Source organism: Tachypleus tridentatus, chromosome 8, assembly GCF_004210375.1.
Source record: "Tachypleus tridentatus isolate NWPU-2018 chromosome 8, ASM421037v1, whole genome shotgun sequence".
Lineage (NCBI taxonomy): Eukaryota > Metazoa > Arthropoda > Merostomata > Xiphosura > Limulidae > Tachypleus > Tachypleus tridentatus.
In genome coordinates, this window is record NC_134832.1 from 112,234,180 (window position 1) to 112,257,807 (window position 23,628).

A 23,628-nucleotide genomic window follows, 5' to 3' on the forward strand; every position below is an offset into this window, starting at 1 on the left:
TCTCCTGCAATGACACAGCGGTGTTTCTTCGGATTTACTCTGCTAGAAACCGGGTTTCGATACCCGGTTTGGTAGGCAAAGCTCAGATGACTATTTGTGTAGCTTTGTGCTTAAATACAAAACAAACAAAAATGAAAGACAGCTATTTCCCGGCAGAATTTGGAAGAGAATCTGAAAAGAAAAATTAATGTCGGTAATGTTGAAAATCTTCTCTAATGAATTAAAGTGCCCTAATATATAACTACACATATAGTATTTGGCGAAAATCTTTCATAAGAGAAACAAATCATATGTTTGAGTCATTAAAAAAAACATTTATGTTTCGCATGCAGTAATAGAAAGTGATAATAATACATTAGTCACAAAAAAACGAATAATTGCAAATAGAAAATATGATTAAATAAGCACCCCACTAATACATCGGTAAGTCTACGGAGTTACAACGCTAAAATCAGGAGTTCGATTCCCCTTGGTGGGCTGAGAAGATAGCCCGATGTGGCTTTGGTATAAAAGAATATAAACACACATATGATTAAATAAAACTTTAATAAAAAAGAAAATGATAAAGGAATAGAAGACAAAAACAAGATAAACTGTGTTCGATAAAACTAATTTAATTTGAGTGTATCATGATGTATCTAATTTATATAAGGATTGTATTTTGTATTTGAACAAGTTGAAAATATGTATTTAATCAATTATTTAAGTTTAATTGAAATGTTGTAAATTATTTGTGAAATTACATCCAAAAGAAAAACCTTTGAAGTCACAAAATCTGTAGAAAATCTTCTGAAAAGCAGAAGAGTTAATATACTGTAATATTTTGTTATGTATACACATATAGTATTTAGAAAAGTGTTTAATCTTGAAGTCTGGGTTAATGAGAGGCATAGTTCAATCTACACTTTGACAAAAGTGGGTTATTAACTTATATCTGTTATTGTGCGAAGTTAACGTATTATAATTTATCTCGGACGAGTTTCCGATATGTTATATTGCGTCTTACGATTTCAAATAGCCAGAAGTTTGAATTTGAATTTAGAAGATAATTAAATATTGATATTTATCAAATTTATGATATTTGCCAACAAGATTGATATGTACAGTTTTCTTTCTTAACGCAAATGTCTCCCGCTGGTATAGCGATAAGTCTACGGATTTACAATACTAAAATCAGGGGTTTTATTCCCCTCTGTTGACTCAGCAGATAGCCTGTTGTGGCTTTGCTATAAGAAAAACACGCACACACTCAACACAAATATATTTCAATATATAAACAACAATACAATTTATAATAATGGTTATTACAAATAATAATTTATATGTGTGTGTGTTTTATTTCACCAAAGCCACATCTAGCTATCTGCTGTACCAACCAAGGGGAATCGAATCCCTGATTTTAGTGTTGTAAGTCCGTAGACTTACCGCTGTCCCAGCGGGAAGGACATTTATGATTTATATAAAAAAAATTACAAACTCACAAACAATATTCAGTCTTTTTTTCAATCTGGTTTGGAACTGAATATTGTATTGACATCCCTGGTCCACAATGAGCGAATAAATTCTGAGTTGATATTGTTACATTACGCTTAAGCTAGCTAGATGTCTATTCTTGGTTGGCCTCACGCCGCTTGCAAGCTGACTTTTTTACCAATAAATATATTTAGTGTCCTCACAGAAATACTAACGTCTGAAGTAATTTGCTGATGTTGAACGATTTATAACGTTCAAAATCTATAAACATTCCTGATCAAATATCTGTAGTTTTCCGATTAATAAGCCTTTATCACAATTATATCTTCCGAGGTTTGCAGTATACTGACTGTAGATAACCAACAATATTATTAAACTGTTTCCCCGTGTGTTGTGATTTATAAATTTAAGTCAAGGTTCTCGAACATTCACCTGGGAATAATACTAACCATTACTAGTATTTTACGTACACACTGTTGATTCTTACATGCGAGAGTTTTCTTTAATTTTAACGAACAGGAGAGAGTTTCAAAGTACACATTTAACAATATAAGTTACATGCATTTCTGAATGTGTATTGAAATAAAACAAATATAAATATTAAAATGAATATATTACAGTAAATCTGTTACAGCGGTTATATAATGTGAAGAACTGAATAATGGCTGATGACACTTGCTCTTCACCTTTTCAGTGCGTAGGTTTTTCTCATAGTGACTATAATCACGTTCACACCAACAGTATATTTCATACATATATAGTATCAATACATTGTAATATATTAACGATGGTGGTGGTTGGGATTCGTTCGTTTCAATTTCAAGTGATAACTGAACCTAAAAGCATTATGCTCGAGACCAGATATTTTTTCTTTGTCCTTATTTTCTTTAACCTGTAATGAAAAATGTTCTAAATATTTTGGGAGCCAGAATATTTTAGCAAGCTCAAACTGATTCAGAACGGTTTTTAATCGTTTAATACATCGAGCAAGCTGATAAAGTTTAAGGCCTAAATAGATTAGTTTCTTCACTGAAACATATGTGTATTCATTGCAGTTTCGTATATATGAAGAAGCTCCTAATTCCGAAACGCTGACAACTATATTTGTAGAATATCAGTAAAATTTACTTGTCGTTCGCTACAGGTATAGCTTATAGGTTACACAATGGTCTGAAAAACAGTCATTAAGCCTATACAACTTTGTTGACTTCAGAATTTCGATCTGTGATATTAGATGTTATAAATTAGTAATACCAATCCACACTAATTTGTTTATAGACCTTAATATGAGGTTATTATTCATGTTTTTGCTGAGTAAAAGAGCTTTATCCCTATCACTCTGAAGTGTTGAGTTACTTTGTTCCTAAGTAATAGAACGTCATTCATATCGCTCTAATTTGATAATATATACTGTTGCTGGGTTCCTGTTAATTTTGTTATGGAGAGAAATTGGATAAGCGTCCAAAGATAATAATTTCGTTGTGATGCAACACATTGTGTTCAAACCTGTCAAAACAGTTACCCTGAAATGACAACAAAAATTATTTAAATAAATGTAGACTATGTTAATTACTACGTAACCCAAAAGATAACAGTTCTGGATAATATGAGCGTAATATTTCTAATAAAATTTGTGCATTTAAACTAAATAATTTAGTTGAGTATGTGCTCGTATAATGTAATCAAGATTCCATGTTTGATAAGGTATTTGTAAATCAACAAGCTTTACAAAACGTATTTATTTGTTTACAAAGTACGAAAACGTATAATTAATTACTGTATTAATCATGGTATATCAAAACAAGTCGTTATACTCACAAATAAGTTTGTAGTTACAAATATTCTCCATAAAATTTGCTTTATCACTAAACAAGTATTTGTACTAATGGTACACATTCCACAAATAATTGTCTTGTAAGTTCTATAAAAAAGTACAGCTTAATATCCGTTAAGATGAAAATTAAGTTCTACTACAAAACTGACTTACTTAATATAATAATGAGGTCTTTGAAGGACTTGGTAGGGTAACAGATGCATAACAAATGCAATAGTGCTTTACTTGAGGCATATGATAAAATAAAACATTCGTAAAAGTTACAAATACTGTTATATTTGCTATACTCACTGAAACAATTTTATTGAATGGTATGGTTTAATCAACTCCACAATTTATTCAATTTTGAATACAAATGAAACTATGCGAAAAGTTTCTAAATATACTATTATATCTAAATTTTTCAATCGCTGATCTCAGTGCTTTCAACAGATTAACCTTTCATATTTTAAATTATTCTTGTTTTTCTGAGAATCATGAGTTACGCTGGTATACAACTACTGGTATCAGTTTTACACATTTTATCGTAAAATCATTCAGGTTTGATATGAGAGATCGCTTATTCGAAAGACTTCTGTTAGTTACTTTAGCTAATCAGCCATAAACAAAATATCTGTTGCAGAGTTTATTTAGTTACTTTACTAATTTAAATGTCTTTAAATCGAAACACTAAAAGGAAGAATCTAATGTTTCTAGTCACTGTAAATTATCTTACAGAGGGTTGAGTTCGTTTTACTGAAACGATTACTTTGAATACGAAAAATCAGCAAGTCACGTGACAACCACAGCCAATTTAAATAGCGACATTTTGACGTTGTTTGATGTCTTTTATCTATCGTGATGTCACCGAAAATTGAACACTTGAAGCAAGGGAACATAATAAACCTTTCCGATGAAAAATATTCTTACATTCAAACCAAACAATTGTGTCATATCATGTATATATTATTTCTAAGGTTACGACACTTGTTCTTAATAGTATTGTTAAATATGGATTTACATTGAACACACCATCCAGAAGGAAACCAACAACATTGGTAAGCAAATTGCGGCTTCTTGCAGGAGGTGAGAATGCTCTTACACAAAGATCACTAGGAAAAGCCGTCTACGTCCCCAGGCAACAGTGCGCAAAGTAATCAAGAAATGATCTCCGAATGGAAAAGAGGCCAGTGAGAAATGGGTTCAATTATTGCTTACGTCAAGCAGCTGGATAAGAAACAAATAATCATATGATTCCGTACGAAATTATAGCAGTCAAGTCGGACGCAGCATTTATAGACTTCTCTGCGATCGAACTTCCAAAATAAGCGTTGGGAAACTGTTGTCCTCCAACACAAGGTGGATTATGGAAAGCATTCTTGTAGATGTGTTATGCTTTGTACATTGCAGCCTTACGACGGACCCTTCGGTAATGGAAACTACGTTGCAGAGCTATATTCACGGTGCACTGTGTTAAGACAAAGAAGATGTGGTAGCACGAATTATAATGATGTGATTGGGGCTACAAAATTATTATAATGTAACATTTTTTATCCGTACACACACACACACATATAAAGAAAAAAAGAGAGAAAAAAAGAGAATTAGCATTCTTTATGTTCTATTAAATCCAAGTTATCAGTTCAGGGACACGGGAACTTCAAAAATGCACATTTACCAAAGTTGGTTACTTATTTCCACACATAGTATTCGCATGTTAAAACCAAAAAATTGGTATATTTTACAAATCTGTCGTTGAATAAACATCTAAACCCAAAGTGATACGGATATTATTATTAAAAATTGCTACATCATTTTGTGACTTTAGAAAATATGACTCCAGGAGCTGTTAAATTCTCCTTAGTGATCCATCACTCCACAAAAAAAGTTATCTAAATATAGACTTTTAGCAAACATCATTAATTATTTATTTTTCTAATTAAAATTGAGTGTATGTCATTTTCAATATGCTGCTTTTGCCATTTAGATCGCATAGTTGGGACTATTTATATGTAATATTATTAAAAACATAAAATTTTGCATAAATCTAGATCACATTTTGAAGGTAGGATAGTTTCAGAAATTTCAGTCCCGTGAATTTACGTGTGTAAATCTTAAGACTGCTAAAAAACATTAATATTATTAAACTAATCAATTTTTATTCTAATTTTTAAAACAATATCCAAAGCATTCCTTCAGATAAACGTATCAAAACTAAGAAAACCAACTTACATTGTAAATTCCTTCGGGATTTTTTTTTCACAGCTAAGATTGACATGGGTCTGAATTTTGTCTGATTTATTTCTCTCGATTGAAGTATCTCTTTTCATTGAACTTTGAAAGGATATCCCTTTAAACTTTTAAAGCACTTTCATATATCAAAAAATACTGCTTTTTACTTATTTCGTGAAAATGAATATCTCGTTCAATCCTCCATATCAATTCCTTATTGCATTCTTAATACTCTGAACATATGGATACAAACGTACAATAAATAAGATAAAAAATGGGCTTCAAATAATTTTGTTTTATGTTCTTCCTTTTAAATCGTAAACAATCCTTTAAATTCATACTTTCACTAAATTTTACAGATCGTGCATTACTTGAATATCTGTTTCATTGTAACACTTGGTATAAAACGTAACATTTTTCTTCAGTATGGATTTGTAATATGTATTTCAAGTGCAAAAACTTCCTTGGGATTTGAATGTATAAAATGATGAAACTAAAATATCCTCCGAGAAATTTCAAATTTATAAAATTTTTAACATATCGAGAAAGTGCTTTAAATTGAATTTTCGTTTCACCTATTCCAGGGATAAACATTTAGCTTTATAAATGTATAGCTTATTTAAACAATTTTCTTAGAATAGTTAAATGTCATATTTTGTATGCAAAGTAAATGTTTTTGTTTAGTTAAATATCTGGAACAATACTAAAGTGTTTTTTTTTTCCTCCTGGCTTCATAAGTAATAGCAAAACCGTACGTTACTTTCCAAACATAAAACCTTTTTAAATAAAATTTTAGGCATTTGACCTTGTAATTGATCTCACAAATTTAAAAACAAAAAGTTATTTTAGAGTGTAATTTGGTCATCTCAGGAGTGAGCTGTGCGTAACCTAATGTCAATGTGCTCGGTCTTTGAATCCAATGATTATCCGAACCCGTTGACGCAAATGTTCACGCATTGCATTTAGGTCCGACGGTACACTGTAAAATTGACGGTAAAATCCTCTTATTCGACCAGACAAGATTAGCCTAAGATCAGCTGACTTTCTTCTTTTCTATTAGTTCAAAATTTGATGGCTGTGCGCAGGTATCCCTTACGTAATTTTGCGTGAAATTCTAAACCAAGCATTTTAGAAGAAACGACGTTGACTTATATAACATATATGGTCGCTGCTACGTATTAGTATTCATAGAATTGTTTCTATACAATATAAGAAAACTTAAGTCCACTTGTTTCAAAATTGAAAACTAATAAAAATTTGTAAAAAAAGTAAAGAAAACGTTTCCATTTTAAATTACGATAGTTTTAGATTTATGTCCTCAATACAATCTTATCACAAGAACCCGCAACCCGGTGGCACAACGGCATGTCTGTATACTTACAGCGCTAGAATCCGTGTTTAGATACCAGTGGTGGGCAGATCACAAATATCCCATTGTGTAGCTTTATGACAAACAACAATAACAAAAATAAAATTATAAGTTAACTTTTTGAAGCATTTTATAAATTCTAATCTCTACTAGTCACAGAGTTACTTTATTCTCTTATCTTTGTAAGGGATAAGTCTACGGATTTACAACGCTAAAATCAGTGGCTCGATTACCCTTGGTGGACTCAGCAGATAGCCCGATGTGGCTTTGCTATAAGAAAACACACACACTCTTATTTTTGTAAACAAATATTGGTTTTGAAAATAATAATGTATGCATTATTTTCATCTAATTTACTTTCAGGTAGCTAAGCAACGGTTTCTGTATTCTGCTAGTAAGTGTTTACTTTAAGAGATAGTAGAATTTTTCCTCTCCTTATTATTAAAACTACACTTTCCTGGTATGTAAAGAAACTAAATTTATACATTCTTACCTTAAAATCGATTTGTTAAAACCAGCCACCGTACGCATCATAGAAAATGTTGCTAAGAGACTACATCTTTAACTTGCATCATTTGTTCGTTTTTTGGAGTGAGAGTTAATGCACCTTATAAATTTAAGGAACTCAAAGTTCGAGAAAATACAAGTTTCTTGTGCGACTTTTTCTCTTTTTGTTTTCGTCTTGGTTGTGTGCTGGGAACAGACAGTTCCTATTTAAATAATTAATCGAATTTCATTTTCCTTCTGTTAACTTGCAACGAAATCGTGTCAAACTAAAGTAAAATAACATCACGTTCCATTCAACCTTTTGTAACATCAATAAATCCTTCCTAGCCAGCAAAAAAATCTTCAAAATTCTTTGTATAATGCTTATCTACTCCGCCTACAAATAAAATTAAGTTTCGATATAAATCATTTAGATTATTTTTATATTGTTTGTTTCTGAATTTCGCGCAAAGCTACTCGAGAGCTATCTGCACTAGCCGTCCCTAATTTAGCTGTGTGAGACTAGAAGGAAGGCAGCTAGTCATCACCACCCAACGCCAACTCTTGGGCTACTCTTTTACCAACGAATAATGTGTTTGACCGTCACATCATAACGCCCTCACGGCTGAAAGAGCGAGCATGTTTGGTGCGACCGGGATTCGAATCCGCAACCCTCGGATTACGAGTCGAACACCTTAACCAACCTGGCTATGCTGGGCCTATTATTTTTGTAAAGAACCTTCAAAGACTTGAAACATATTTCCAGACAACTTACATAAAATAAAACCTAAATATGCTTTTAAGTTCTGCTTTCTTGCTAGTTAAACAACTTTTTATTTGGTTGTTGTTGTTAATCTGAAGTTGACCTAAGAAGGTCGAAACGTTGTTCTCTGATTTATTTTGATAAAAGTGTTAATACTCAAACCAGCCGTCCTCAGATACATTAAAACCCCATCTGGTTGGAATTAGTTTCAAAAGACAATGTTCACCGTTAAGATATATAACACCTAAAGTGATGAAGCGTGGTGAAAATGTTTAATAACTGGTGTATCATTACGTTATAACAAGCGTGATAATAATGTTAATTATCTTATTCTTTACAAGACTAATACTAGATGAAGAATAGCTGCAGATTTATTACACACGTGTTTTTACTGAAACTCAAACTCGGCCGATTAAGTCATGTATAATAACGATAATTTTCACTAATTATGGTATAATGGTATATTCGGTATCAACTAAAACATTGTGGTTTGTCCCATACGCTAACCGCTAATAAACTAAAAGTTTCTTACATATGTCCAGTAAATCGTATTATTCTTCAGTTGTAGACTTCCTGCGTCTTCAAAATTATGTAAAAAGTTGTAATTAATGCTTTGGTCAATTTCATCGCCCTCTCCCTGTACCACTAACCATCTATAAATTCTTTCGTAGTTCCTAACAGCTTTATCAGTTAATTTAGTATTAAACTCACAGACACATGCTGACTGTTAAATTACCTCAGGCGTCACTCCTTGTAGGTGGTAGCTTAAATAGTCTGAATTAATATTAATCTTCGAGCTTTAACATGTGGTTCATGCAATCTGTAGCATAGATAAATGATCGTTGATCGGTCGAGAGTTTCCTTTATTTAACATATTTATGTTTATTTTAAATGGCGTTATTCTTTACAACCTAGATTATCTGTGTCGGGCTGTGTAATTTATATTATAACCATATACATGTAACTCATCTTTATCAATATTCTGTAATTAAAATGGCACCTAATTTTTTTCTAGTAAATGTATTATCATAAATCTATAAACCGCGCTGATGAATTCGATTTTGTAACAACTAAAAGGGCCCGGCATGGCCAAGCGTGTTAAGGCGTGCTACTCGTAATCTGAGGGTCGCGGGTTCGCATCCCCGTCGCGCCAAACATGATCGCTCTCCCAGCCGTGGGGGCGTTATAATGTTACGGTAAATCCCATTATTCGTTGGTAAAAGAGTAGCCCAAGTGTTGGCGGTAAGTGGTGATGACTAGCTGCCTTCCCTCTAGTCTTACACTGCTAAATTAGGGACGGCTAGCACAGGTAGCCCTCAAATAGGTTTATGCGAAAATTCAAAACAAAAACAAACAACTAAAATTCCACATACACAAACATGTCAAAATGTTATTTGATTTATACAAAGCTTCTTGAAATAATTCTCTACAAGTTAATATTATAAAACAAATTTCATGCAAACATGAAAATCGAGCAGGAATCACTATGAAACAGACGTATTACTAGAAACAATGATAATTCGTCCCTGAAATTACAAAGTTTCACGCAAGGTAAAGAAGATACAAATTCGTAAGCGGATAACGCAAGGCGTTTACACTAAAGCAAAAAATAATTAACAAAAAGTTAAGTGAAGAAATTTAACTTAAAATGTATAAAAATGTTGACCATTATCACATAAATGTAAGTTTAATCTTGACAAAACAATATCGATACATAAAAACGTCTTATTAAATTATTTTAGATTTTTCTCCAAGAAACCACGTCTCAGCTTTAGTAGTAAATAACAATAAATTCATACAGTTTGTTTGTTTTGTTGAATTTCGAGCAAAGCTACGGGAGAACTGTATGCGCTAGCTGTCCCTAATTTAGCAGTGTAAGACCAGAGGGAAGACAGCTAGTCATCACCACCCACAGCCAACTCGTGGGCTACTCTTTTACCAACGAATAGGGGGATTGATAGTCACTTTATAACGCCTCCACGGCTAAAGAGACAAGCATATTCGGTGCGACAGGGATTTGAACCCGCGGGCCTCGGATTACGAATCGAGTGCTTTAACCACCTAGCCATGCAAGGCCATGCTTGAATTATCTTTTCAGAAATGTTTAACGTTAATACCAAGTATTGCGAACTATGTTATAGCTTATCAAATAAAATTCAACAGTGATGACTGGAAAATGGCAAACAGTTGGATATAGATACTTGGATATATATGATGACGATGAGTCTTCTCTTACTATGCTGTTCTTTAACTCAGCTAAAGTAAACTTCATACAATTCAGTAACTTTTTTAAATAAAAAATAAAGCTGGCGTTTCTCATAATATTTGCTTTTCATTTTACCATATAATATCCTAGAAAGTCATACATACATCAGTGGAGCTAGAACTTTCTCTTGGTTAGAATAAAAATGTTCTACTGAACAGCATATGAAACAAAAACTGTGTAAAGTAAATATCACATCCTTTTAAGAATGAGTTTAAATTCGTGGACTGAAAAATTATATTTACTTTTTAAGATATTCCCTGAAATATTCTTATAATACTTTTCGCATGACAAAATAATACTGAGTCAAATTTTCATTAAAACTTGTTGGCTGCTAAATTCGCATGGGATATGAATTGAAACATCAATTTTTTTTAGTTTCTGTACCTTTAAAATAATATTAATTATTACTGTAGTTTATTGTAAAAAATAGCTCTGAATTGCACGAACAGAAATTACAACTCGAGATGACCAATGTCCTTCAGAAAGTTTATAAAAAGTGTAAATTCTAAACTTTTCTCTCCAATTCACTCCTTGCAAGTTTTTATCATCTGATGAAAGATGAGAACAGAAAAGCACAACAAAGAAAAATATCTTTGAAACTGAACATTCTTATAAATAACACAGGCCTGTAATGGTTTTCTTTGCATAATTTTACTTGTTCTACAGTAATTCCTGTAAACTGAATCCGAAAATGATAACAGTTTTTCTCCATCAAGTTCAAATTTCTCACAAAACGTTACAATGCAATAAATAAAATAAATACCACAACACGTAATTTTGAGATTAATAAAAGACATAGATTCCATATAAAAAAGCACCCGCTGGTACAGCATTAAGTCTAGGGATTTACGACGCTAAAATCAGGGGCTCGAATCCCCTCGGTGGACTCAGCAAATAATTCGATGTGGCTTTGCTATAAGAAAACACGCACACATACAAAATGTCATTGTGGTAAGTGAAATAACAAGTTGATATAAGTTAAAGGTTTTTTTTCTTTCCGATTTGTAGAAAACAATGAGCATTATTTTCGAAATATACGTAACTGAATTATAAAAACTCCATTATTAACACTAAAACTACTTTTATGAAGTTTTAAATTCGCAAGCCTGACTTACTGAAATGAAATAATCATGGTCACAAATGCTAAGTTTGGAAACAAATTTCTAAACTGCATTAATTTACGTACATTAGCAACAATAAAGTCATGCTATGACTTCGACATTACTAGAGATGCCAACTATTACGATTTGAGCGTAATCATTACGATTTTGGTGTATACATTACGACTATATGCTTATACAGGCAAATATTACGACTTGTTGCAACTCCCAAATTATTATATATTATATAGGCCTATACAATAAAGTGACAAATTGTTCCACCAAGGCTTAAAATGGGTGAAAAGAAAATTTTTAGTGAGATACAAATAAATTTTGTTAATAAATAAAAGACAGTCCAAATGGCTACTTGCGATGATCATGTTTGTGCTTGAAATAATAAAAAAAATATTTGTATCTCCGACGTCTACCAATAGTTTGAGTGCAGTGCTTCTTCATACTGGGTACGTGGGGGAATCCATAGTTATGTCATCAGTGCTTGTCAGCCGATCAGCGCTCGCGTATATGGGTATTTCTCGTTTTTTAAGCGGCATAGAAACACCAATGCGATCGTTCACAAGTGACAAAAAAGAGGCCTCGTTCACCAGATTGTCTTGTTTCTGACAAATCTAAAAGGACTAAAACTGTGAATCAAAAATTTAGGAAAGAGTAGTATAGTTCAAAATATTCGGTCATTGCATCAAAAATCAGTGACAGTTATGCGTTTTGTACAGTTTGTCACATCAAATTTTCTGTGGCGCATGGCGGGATAAACGATTCTTCCAGATATACAAAATTGGAATCTCACCAACAAAAGGCTGAGGCGAAGACAGAAACGATGCAGATAACGACATTTATGAGTAAGAATTCAGAATATGAAAAAGAATTTCAAAAGAGTGTTTTCAATTTATTTATTGAATACACAAAACACAGTCATAAATGAGCAATCTATAGCAGTAATAAATAATAATATAATAATAAATAGCTTAGAGTCATTGGTCAGGCCTAGTAGCCGCAAATGATAAAGGGCTCTGTCTACAATCATTACGCTCAGTCATTTGAAATAGTTGGCATCTCTGCATTACATACAAAGAAATACTTCAGGTGATGCTCAAAGTTTGAATGATGAAAACATTAATCACGGGCTTCACTGTTTCTCTGAATGGTAGAAAACATCTAAAAATAAATCCTTCTGATAACAAATGCAGATCTTAAGAATGATTCCAGAAATCTGGAAGGGAAAGGTGATGTCATTACAATACGAAAGGAAAAAACGTTCGTTCAATAGATGCATGCTTTTAAAAATGTACACATTTATTCTTAGAGAAATCCTGTTGTTAAAATCCATTACTTCTCCGAATTGTTTTCAACTATTTTCTGTGGTTGTTTTCTAGTCCCATTCCATAAATTATATGCCACTGTTATTGTGCAGTATTATTATTTACTAATATATCGTGACGAAAATACAAAATTAAAAACGCTTGAATTATTATGAGTTTCTTGAAGTAAAGAAATAACTGAAGAAAAATAAATTATCAACTACCAATTTTATTCAGCCCCCCAGTGGCTCAGCGGTATGTCTATGGACTTACAACGCTAAAAACCGGGTTTAGATACCCGTGTTGGGCAGATAGCACAGATAGCCCATTTTGTAGCTTTATGCTTAGTTCAAACCAACATGGTTTATTTAATGCAATTCAAAGAAATTAATGGATATTAAAATACAGGGCCCGCATGGCCTAGCGCGTTAAGGCGTGCGCTTCGTAATCTGAGCGTCGCGCCAAACATGCTCGCCCTTCCAGCCGTGGGGGCGTTATAATGTGACGGTCAATCCCAGTTTTCGTTGGTAAAAAAGTAACCCAAGAGTTGGCGGTGGGTGGTGATGACTAGCTGCCTTCCCTCTTGTCTTACACTGCAAAATTAGGGACGGCTAGCACAGATAGCCCTCGAGTAGCTTTGTGCGAAATTCAAACAATTAATTAAAATACATGCTAATATTAAAAGATTTATGAAAACTGATAATTAATACAAAAATAATAATATGAACTAAAGAATGGCAATTAAAAATATTCATGAGTGTGTATTATATCATAATACCAATGTATTTTATGTGTACTGTGTCATGAGTTATAATGTGACTTATTAAATTGTAAATAGTACATTTTTTTACGGATAAGCTTTAAATCTTCGTTAATTCGTATTTGAATGTATCATACTGTATTAATAAAATATATTTAAGAAATATTAATACAATTATCACATTGTATGAATAAAATATCATCATATCATAATAATAATATAATGCAACGAGTTTTTAACTGAATCTAAGTCGTTTTAAAATAGCCCGTAAATGGATAAGAAACATAAAACCCACATGGCCATGTGGTTAGGGGCGCTTTACTTGACTGAAGGTCATGTAATGTGTCGGTAAATTCCCCTAGTTGTTGGTAAAAGAGTTGGCGGTGATAACTGGTTACTTTTCCTCTAGTCTTACACTTCTAAATTAGGGAAGATTAGCCGTTGTGTAGCTTTGCGCAAAAATTCGACACAAAGCAACACATATGTCAATTTATCTAAAACGCACGTTGTTATCGTATTATCACTTATACCTGTGATAGTAATATAACAAAAAGTTATAAAAAAAATAGTTCCAGTTATATCTGGAGTTATAATACTTGCTTAACATTGAGCTAGATATTTAGTTATCATATCAGTTTATCCCGTCTTCATGAATTTGGATATAGTGATAAAGATCTGCTACATAAAATTGAAACGTCGTCTTCAAAATAGCCTCAGATTGTGGATTAAACACTCAGTATATATATACAAATTAAAGTCTTGGAGATAAATTACCTTAAAATATAGAGTTGTGTTTTACTCCCTTTGCGACATTTCGAGCAAACACTTTTTCAAGTCAGTGACTGAAATACAGATAAATGACAGTGAAAATCTAGAAATACGTATAAAGACCGACTTCAAATTCATTATCAAGTATATTTCGTCTTTTTATTGTAAGTTGATCGTACTGATAGCGTAAATAACAGTTATAAGATCTTACTCCGAATTATTATAGGCCCGGCATGACCAAGCGCGTTAAGGCCTGCTACTCGTAATCTGAGGGTCGCGGGTTCGCATCCCCGACGCGCCAAACATGCTCGCCCTCCCAGCCGTGGGGGCGTTATAATGTTACGGTCAATCCAACTATTCGTTGGTAAAAGAGTAGCCCAAGAGTTGGCGGTTGGTGGTGATGACTAGGCCTTCCCTCTAGTCTTATAATGCTAAATTAGGGACGGCTAGCACAGATAGCTCTCGAGTAGTTTTGTGCGAAATTCCAAAAAAACAAACAAACGAATTATTATAATAATAGCAGGGGTAGTAGTTGAAGAAGTTTACCCGAAGTAATGATATCGATAGGCCGGATCTTTGTAAGATCTTTTCTAAGCCATTTTTAGTCTAAGACTAAGTTAATAATAATATAATAATCTGTAAAAGTTTAGTATTTGTTGCACAGTTTAGAAATTATTTTATTTTATTTTTTCTTTAGTTCCCGTATCTATCACACTAGAGACGAAGGAAACTATACAATTGGTCAACGAATTCGTGTATTTATCATGTGATGTTTTGGCCTACCCACGTGCTTCAGTAACATGGGAAAAGAATGGTCAGAAAATAAAACAGGACGGTAACCACCTCCAAATAAAGACTATTAATATCGGAGTGGACACCGTCCGAGCGGCGGTTTTGATTGAACATCTGAGAAGATCAGATAATGGGACATATACTTGTATTGCGTCCAACAAGTACAACATGTCGAAGAAAGAACAATACGTAAGGGTTGATGGTATGTCTGTTTCCTCTCATCCTTACTTTCCATTGCTGTTAATATTGTATATATTATTTTAATATTTCAAAATGGATTAGGAACTCTTTATAGCACTATTTTTACATAATGTTTTTTTAACTAACATTATACTATTGGAAGAGTCAAGCATGTTTTAGTAGTTATTGTGTCAGCTTAGGTTCCTCGATTCGTATCTCGTCACCACGTAAATAAGAACTATAACGCTTTGCACACTAGATGCTTTATAAGAGCGACGGTAAAATTCCATTATTGCATCTGATAAGAGTAGCCCACGAAAGCTGATGATAAGTGATGTTGACTATCTGTCTTCCTTCCAGTCTATCATTTCATAATTATAAACTGCTCAAGTAGATAACCCTCTTGCCGCATTGTAGCTTTGGGCGAAATCCAACAGAAAAAACCACATTATTATAACTTGTCATTTCTTGGACATCTTAAATAGTATAGATAGAGTTTTGGCTTCAATGGACTGCGTCTGCCTTCTGGTAGAGGAGAAGGACGTTTCGGCTTTTATACTGAAACCTTCATCAACCTCAATATGGAAATCGAAACGTCGTTTCACTTTAGTAACTCTCAAGAGTAGTCCATTAAAGTCAAAACTCTATAACAGCAACGCGTCAAACAGTGTGCAATGTTCTTACCTGTTTTTAAAAAACGGCAGTGTTAACTGGAAGTTCAAAGCTATATTTAATATTCAGTGCTGCCTGGTGACACTTGTACACATTTAATACCTAGTGCTGACTGAAGATAGACACATTTAATACTTAGTGCTGACTGAAGATGCTCAGAAACATTTAATACTTAGTGCTGACTGAAGATACTTAAACACATCTAATACTTAGTGCTGACTGAAGACACTCAAACATATTTAATATTTAATGCTGACTGAAGACACTCAGATAATTTAAAATCCAGTTCTGACTGAATATATTTAGACACCAACGAACTAACAATTTTGCATGCTACACAAATAAAATCTTTATTTAAATAGAGTAAACAGCTGTAAAAGTCACGCGGTTTTACGTCATCTTCAGAAGTATGAAAATAGTTATTGTGCACTATATCAACACAAAAGCCATGGCCATGTGGCTCTGTCTTTACAGTTCATAAAAAAAGAAGATATCATGAGATCTACACACTTTCTATGGCCTGGCATGGCCAAGCGCGTAAGGCGTGCGACTCGTAATCCGAGGGTCGCGGGTTTGCGCCCGCGTCGCGCTAAAAATGCTCGCCCTCCCAGCCGTGGGGGCGTATAATGTGACGGTCAATCCCACTATTCGTTAGTAAACAAGTAGCCCAAGAGTTGGCGGTGAGTGGTGATGACTAGCTGCCTTCCCTCTAGTCTTACACTGCTAAATTAGAGACGGCTCGGTACAGTGGACTTACAACCTACTCACTTAAATACTTGTTAAAGAATCCGCAAGCGATTGCGGCCCTATGTTCCTAGATGGAATCTAATGGTGATAACTAACTAACACACTTTTTGAGTTTCTACTTCTTGTTCCTTAATTAAGATGTTGTTTTAACTTGAATTTTATCCTTCTAATAGCGCTATGGCATATTTAAAAGTCATTTCTAAAAGAGAGTATGTGGACATGCTTAAATCTCAGTGCTGACTGCGGGGACTTGGACATATTTAAAAGTGATAGGAACGTAATGAATTTCCCTCATAAAGAGACAATAAAACTAGTGTAAATAAAGTGTGAGAAGTGTACACCCGAAAAATTGAGATAATATTTAAAAAAAAACATTCATGTAGTTTACGCCCCCCGCTGGTACAGCGGTGAGTCTACGGATTTACAATGCTAAAATCAGGGGTTCGATTTCTTTCGGGAGGCTCAGCAGAGAGCCTGATGTGGCTTTGCTGTAAAAAATAACACACACTCATTTAGTTTATATCTCTTTGTGCATGTATATAATTATATAAGCATATAATTTATATATACTTATATAATTTAGTTGTACTATGTAATGTTTCAAGCAAGATGCTAATCTTACGTTCATTATTATTCTTATTTATACTTTTAGTGTTACAGTGTATATCATGAGTGGTATAAGTAATAACATGATTTTTAGTTGCCATTGTTTTTTATTGAATGTATTAGTGTAACATGTCATAGTGGAAGACATGTCTCATACTCGTCATTATTCTTGCATTACGTGTATTATTATAGCATGTTAGTGTGGCTCATGTATTTGTTACTTGCCACTGCATTTGATGTTAGAAGTATTAGGTTGTCCAGAAATAAATGTCGGAATTCTCAGGATGACATTTAGAAGCTGGATTTTGAGTATAACTTACTATTGTTGGTTGCTTTAATCCAACATTTGTCGCTTACAAGGTGTCTTAATTGTCTGCTGTTTCAACTCTACTCAGAGTAAGTTTCGCAACCCGCAAGGCAGCATGGAAAATAAGGACTTTCGTCTGATTTTTCTCTACGACTTCAAACTTGGACGAAAAGCTACCGTAACTACACGGAACATCAACCAGACATTCAGCCGTAGATCTGTTACTGAACGTAACTAAAAAGAGACTATAAACTTGGATAAGTGGGCTTCGCATGATCTGACTAAAGATCAACAAAATCGGCGTTATGAGACCTGTCAAGGATGACGCTCCAAAAATTGAACGAATTGGGAATAGAGGTTCTGCCTCATCCACTTTATTCTTATTCTCCAGACTACAGATTTTCATTTTTTCAACCACTTTGACAACGTTTTGAACAGTAAATGCTTTGAAAACCAGGCAGCTGCAGAAGAAGCTTTCAGGGAGTTCATTGATCATAGAAACTCTGATTTCTATAGCAGGAGCATAAACATCATCGTTACATGTTGGCAAAAGGGTGTTAAAGCAAATGGTGCTTATTTTGATTAAAGCATGTATTACAACACTGGTTTACATTTTTCCAAACTTCGCAGGTCAAAAACGACAGGCCTGGCATGGCCAGGTGGATTAAGACGTTCGACTATTTTTTCTCTTGATATTAAGAAAGACTGGATAGCTGATGTAATGCGACTTTCCTGAAGCAACTAAGTCTCTCATAATGTAGCCTGTAGTTTAGTATAGTTTTACAAAAATCTTACATATTATTATAATATGTGCTTGTGTGTGTAATTGTTTCTCGGAATTTTCTTTTCTTAGAGAAATTATTATTTTTACATTATATGTGCGACCTTAATCGATTTACACCTTGTTAAATTAACAAAAAACCAAATGTGGCTCACTAACACCAAAACAATGGACTGAGTATCTGCATTTTCCTAAGCAACACCTTACACCAACGTTACCTAGGGGATATTGGTTGAAAAGCTGTAGGTTTCGTGATTTTGCTCTGTAATTAAAACATGTGTATACCATTGTAATACCATGGTCTTCCAGAGAATACATGGGTTTCGTGATTTTGCTCTGACATAAATACCTGTGTATACAATTATAATCCTAAGGTCTGTCAGAGGGAACCTCATGTCCACTCTGTTGTTTAAGTCACACTTCTACGAGGTTTTTTTTCGTAACCGTTTGTTATAAATCCCAAACAAAATCTTCTTTAAAATCAAGATTTTTCTTTCAGTGTGTTACTTATTTTCAACTGTTATTTGAGCGCAAATTGCCCTTGTGAAGCTTTGCGCAAAATTAAAAAGAAAACAAAACCAAACCAACTGTTGTTTGATAGATATTGTTTATTGAATTGCAGGTTGTTGTGTTTTAAAAGTGCTGGCCCGGAATGGTGAAGTGGTTAAGGCGTTCGACTTGTAATCCGAGGGTCGCGAGTTTGAATCCCCGTCGCAACAAACATACTCACCCTTTCAGTGGTGGGGGCGTTATAATGTGATAGTCAATCCCCACTATTCGTTGGTAAAGAGTAGGCCAACAATTGGCGGTGGGTGGTGATGACTAGCTACCTTCCCTCTAGCCCAGTGGTTCTTAACCTTGTTGGAGGTACTGAACCAGGGAAGATTCGTAGTTGCATTCACTGAACTTTTCGTAATTGGAAAAATAATATATAATTTTTTCAAATCCAAAACATAAGTAGATATTTTATTAGTGCACAAAATGAACCATGCATCAGTTGCACACAATATCACTGTGTTCAAAGAACAAAACCAACAAAACATGAATTTCACATAAAAACAAAAACATAACTCAATGAATATTTACTGCAAATCAATTGACTTTTGCTGTTACCTTTCAGAGACAAGTTCAGAAATGCGCGGCTTTACCTTGGTAAGTGCCACTCTCATATCATTTTCGCAACAAAGTCTGTTTCGTTTCTTCGTTTTTATGTCTACCATCCTCGAAAGGGATTGCTCGCAAAGATACGTTGTAACAAATGGTATGAGTATCTCAAAGGCTTTCTAAGCAATAAGAGGGTACGCTACGATTTGGTGACACCAAAACGTTGAGAGCGTTGTTGTTCTGAAAAGTTGCTGTTGAGCCTGCTGAAGTTCAATGATTTCGTTGAGGTATTCGTCATTGACATCTGCTGTCGCAACACTAAACGTGAACGGCTGTCTCATCGATGCTGGATATGACTCTCTGGTGGGGAAGTATCCGTCGAGTGACTTTGCGAGCTCATCTAAGTGCATGGCAATTGCTTGCTTCAGTTCCCCGGGTACAGATTTCAGACACATTTTCGATCTTACTTACACAGTCGTCCAGCAGGGGAATGTTTACAAAGTTATCATTCTCTGTTCGTTGTTACCATAAAGGTAGCTTTTTTTGAAAAGCCTTCAGGTTTTCTTCCGCTTCGATGATGTTGACTTGACTCCACCTCCCTGCATCTGTTGATTGAGATGATTGAGAGCATTGAAGTTATCGGCCATGTACGCCAAAATTAGAATGAACTCAGACTTTTCGAAGCAATCTGCATGACAATGTTGGTGTTTTCTCAAAAACAGGGCTAATTCCACACGCATGACAAAAACACGATTCAGCATCTTTCCCCGTGATAACCACCAGACGTTAGAATGGTACAGAAGCACCTCAAATTCAGAGCCCATTTCATTACACAGCTCTTTGAAGATGCGGTGCTTTAGGGCACTATTTCACACAAAGTTCACACATTCCACTACAATTTTTAATACTTCTGCCACTTTTGAAGGCAAGGTTTTTGTTGCCAACGCATGCTTGTGCAGAACACAGTGCGTTACAATGATGTGTGGTGCACTGGCTTTCACCAGCGCACCAAAACCAGAGTTTCGTCTCAGTATTACTGGAGCTCCGACCGAAGAAACTGCAGAAACCATATCCCACGAAATATCGTTGTCTCTGAAGAAGTTATCCACAAGTTTCTTCACGTCGGCTGCCTCAGTTGTTGTTATAAGAGGCTTACAAAATAAAAAAAAACCTTCTTTTATCTCGTCATTCTTCACATAGCGCACGAATACAACAAGCTAGTTTAGATTGGAAACGTCGGTAGTCTTATCGAGTTGAAGGCTGAATTTTGCGGGGTTTAAATCAGATCTGTAACTACTTGAGCCAAGATGTCATCGTTCATGTCATCTATTCTGCTGCTGATGGTGTCATTTGAAAGAGGAATTTGGGATAACTTATTTTCAGCAGCTTTTCCCAGCATGATATTCGCTATCTTCAACGCAGCTGGTTTTACGAGTGCTTCACCATTGATGTGTAGTTTGCCCTGCTTTGCGATCAAGTACGCAACTTTGTACGATGTTGTGAGGATCGGTTTGTCGATGGGTACAAAGCCGAGAACAGGCAAAGTAGCCTTTTCATCGAACCTGGCTTTCTTTACCTTGAATTCAGCAAGCGTCGTGTTCTTGTATTTCCCATCTCCATGCAGCTTTAGAGAGTGTTCTCTTAGTTTTGCCGGTGCTAGACTAAAATTGCACAACTTGGCATTGTAAATCATGCATTGAGAACGCTGACTCCCATCATGTTCCGTTATACATGTGAATCCATACTGTACGTATTTGTCCGACCACTTTCTGTTTTTGCTCGACATAATTAGTATGAAGGGATTGAAAGATTAGGAAAAAAATCACAAATGACGCACGATTACTGCAGTCACAAGTCGACTGCTAGGCGCACGAAGTTTCCTGCACCACAAATATTAAGGCCAAGTGATATGACGTGTCAGCCACAGCCGATGATGGCCAAGTGGAGCATGACGTCACGAATCATACGAGTGGGGTGAATGGAAAGGACTCACCAAACCCCTAGGTTAGGAACCACTGATTTAGCCTTACACTGCAAAATTAGGGACGGCTAGCGCAGATAGCTTTCGTGTAGCTTTGTGCGAAATTCCAAAAACAAACAAACAAAAGTAGATACTAAATAGGAATTCTCGTACTCGGCTGTAGAAAAGTCTTAGCGATTAGAAAACAGAACAGCTACTATAAACCATCAAACATTGTGCTCTAACCGTTGTGACGCTACTTACTTGTGTAACTGACAAATTTATCTTAGAGGATGACACCTCATCTGGATAGTGTCTTTATTATAAGTTAAATAGACTTTCACTTAAGGATAACTGTTAATCGTTATATTCCATAGAAATCTGAACTTTACATTGACACTCACATAATTACATTCTTTTATTTGATTTTTCACTTGGCTCTGCTTCAGCGAATAGCTTTCAGTTTACCCTCTTTTTTACTCTCTACCTTTCTTGCATGAACAGAAATTATAAGTTCTTTTTATGTTTTGTGTTTTGATCTGTGTTGCATTTACAGTCTTTTTTGCACCATTTTCAACTATTGTTAATTTCCTTTTATTTTTAATTTAACCTTAATTTACTTCTATTGTAGTCACGTTGCAAGATTAAAAATGTTTGTTTTTTAGTGGTATTTTCAGTAGACGTAATAAACAGAGTCGTCGTACAGCTGTCATCATACATTTTCTGAGTTTTTTCCTTCCTTCTCTTCTTCTCAGTTAATCTTGATTCATTAAGCACAGAAATATAAAAAAAGCATTTGAAACCTCCCATTTTTTAAACTCAAAATCCATTCTAAATTTAATTCGTATTTGACTACAAGCAGGTTTGTTGTATTATTCACGATATCACGAAAGTATTCTACACAGCAACCACTATACGTTTAGGCTTTCACTACCAACACCTCTTGAGAAAAATACATTGTGTAGTACACGTATTCTAACATGTTTTTACACCCTCGTCACTCCGACTAATCTTTATTGAATTAAAAGGTAATACATGTCTTAATAATCTCTTTTTTGGAGCAAGAAATGGCGTAGAAGAGTAAGAGAAAACTACAAGTATTTTAATCAAGTTGTATTATTTAAAGCAAAGGAACGAAGGTTGGTTAGATTAATCTCTACACCAACACTTTTTAGCCTGACATTGATTGGAAATCGACTTCCACACGTTTAGAAAAAACAGGAATAGCCGCTAAAGGTAAAGAGGTTTCGTGTATTAAACAGTTTGTAAAAAAAATAAAGACTTAATTCATTCACAGAACCACACAAGAAATGAAGAAGTGCGTAGGTAGAAAGTCATCCCTGTTTTTAAATAACATAACAGGATTAGATTAGTGTTGAGGTTTTTAGATAATCACGTTAGGTTTTTTATCGAGCGTAACGTTCGATAGAAAAGAGTTTTGCTCATGCATGAAACAAATTTCTGTGTATTTATTTCATCATTTTAAGAAATTATATTCAAGTGCTTAAGAGCTGAAGATCTTTAACTTAACAAAGGTTTTTACAGTATATTCGCTGCAATCTTAATGGAACTAAAGGTTCAACTCTAAACGAAATCCGTATACCATATTCCAGACATTGTATAAGTACTTTGTTAAAAAAGAATAACTTCTTTACTTTTAAACTAGAAAATGTTTCGGTACACAATATGCCAGTTTAGCCATGACTAATCGATAAATAGAAGTTTTATTGTTGTGCCCAGGATAAAAAGGCATATTTCTATACTTTACCAGCACTCTTTTCCACCAAAATATAATTCTTTTTCAGACTGAATTTCCGCTGTCCTAACCCTCTAAACATCTGTTCTATTCATTCTAGATTAGAGATTTATTCTCTTTTGTATCATTATGTGTTTATTTTCATGTGATTAGAAAGTTTTGGAATGATACACATTCTTGTTGTGTTGAGCATGTCATTTACATACAAACAACAATTTAAAATGTTACTCAAGTTACCGAATTTACTTGCTACATGTAATCTTAATTCCTAATTTACCAATTGAAATTAGAATAAGTATAATTTTCCCTGTTTTTAAAATTCTTTAAATATGTTTACACAGATGATTTCTGTTAGCGGAATAAATAGAAGATATTTT

General features: G+C 34.2%; 1 protein-coding gene across 5 annotated transcripts in view; it reads left to right on the forward strand.

Annotated features, from left to right (window-relative positions):
* LOC143223218 (tyrosine-protein phosphatase 69D-like) overlaps window positions 1-23,628 on the forward strand; it is a 337,627-nt gene that overhangs the window by 210,559 nt on the left and 103,440 nt on the right. For 4 of the 5 annotated variants that reach the window (XM_076450864.1, XM_076450865.1, XM_076450867.1 and 1 more), the window contains one exon: window positions 15,044-15,340. The exons of the other annotated variant lie outside the window; for it this stretch is intronic. In XM_076450864.1, coding sequence (XP_076306979.1) covers window positions 15,044-15,340 — 297 coding nt within the window. The remainder of the gene's footprint in view (window positions 1-15,043; window positions 15,341-23,628) is intronic. 5 annotated transcript variants of the gene reach the window in all.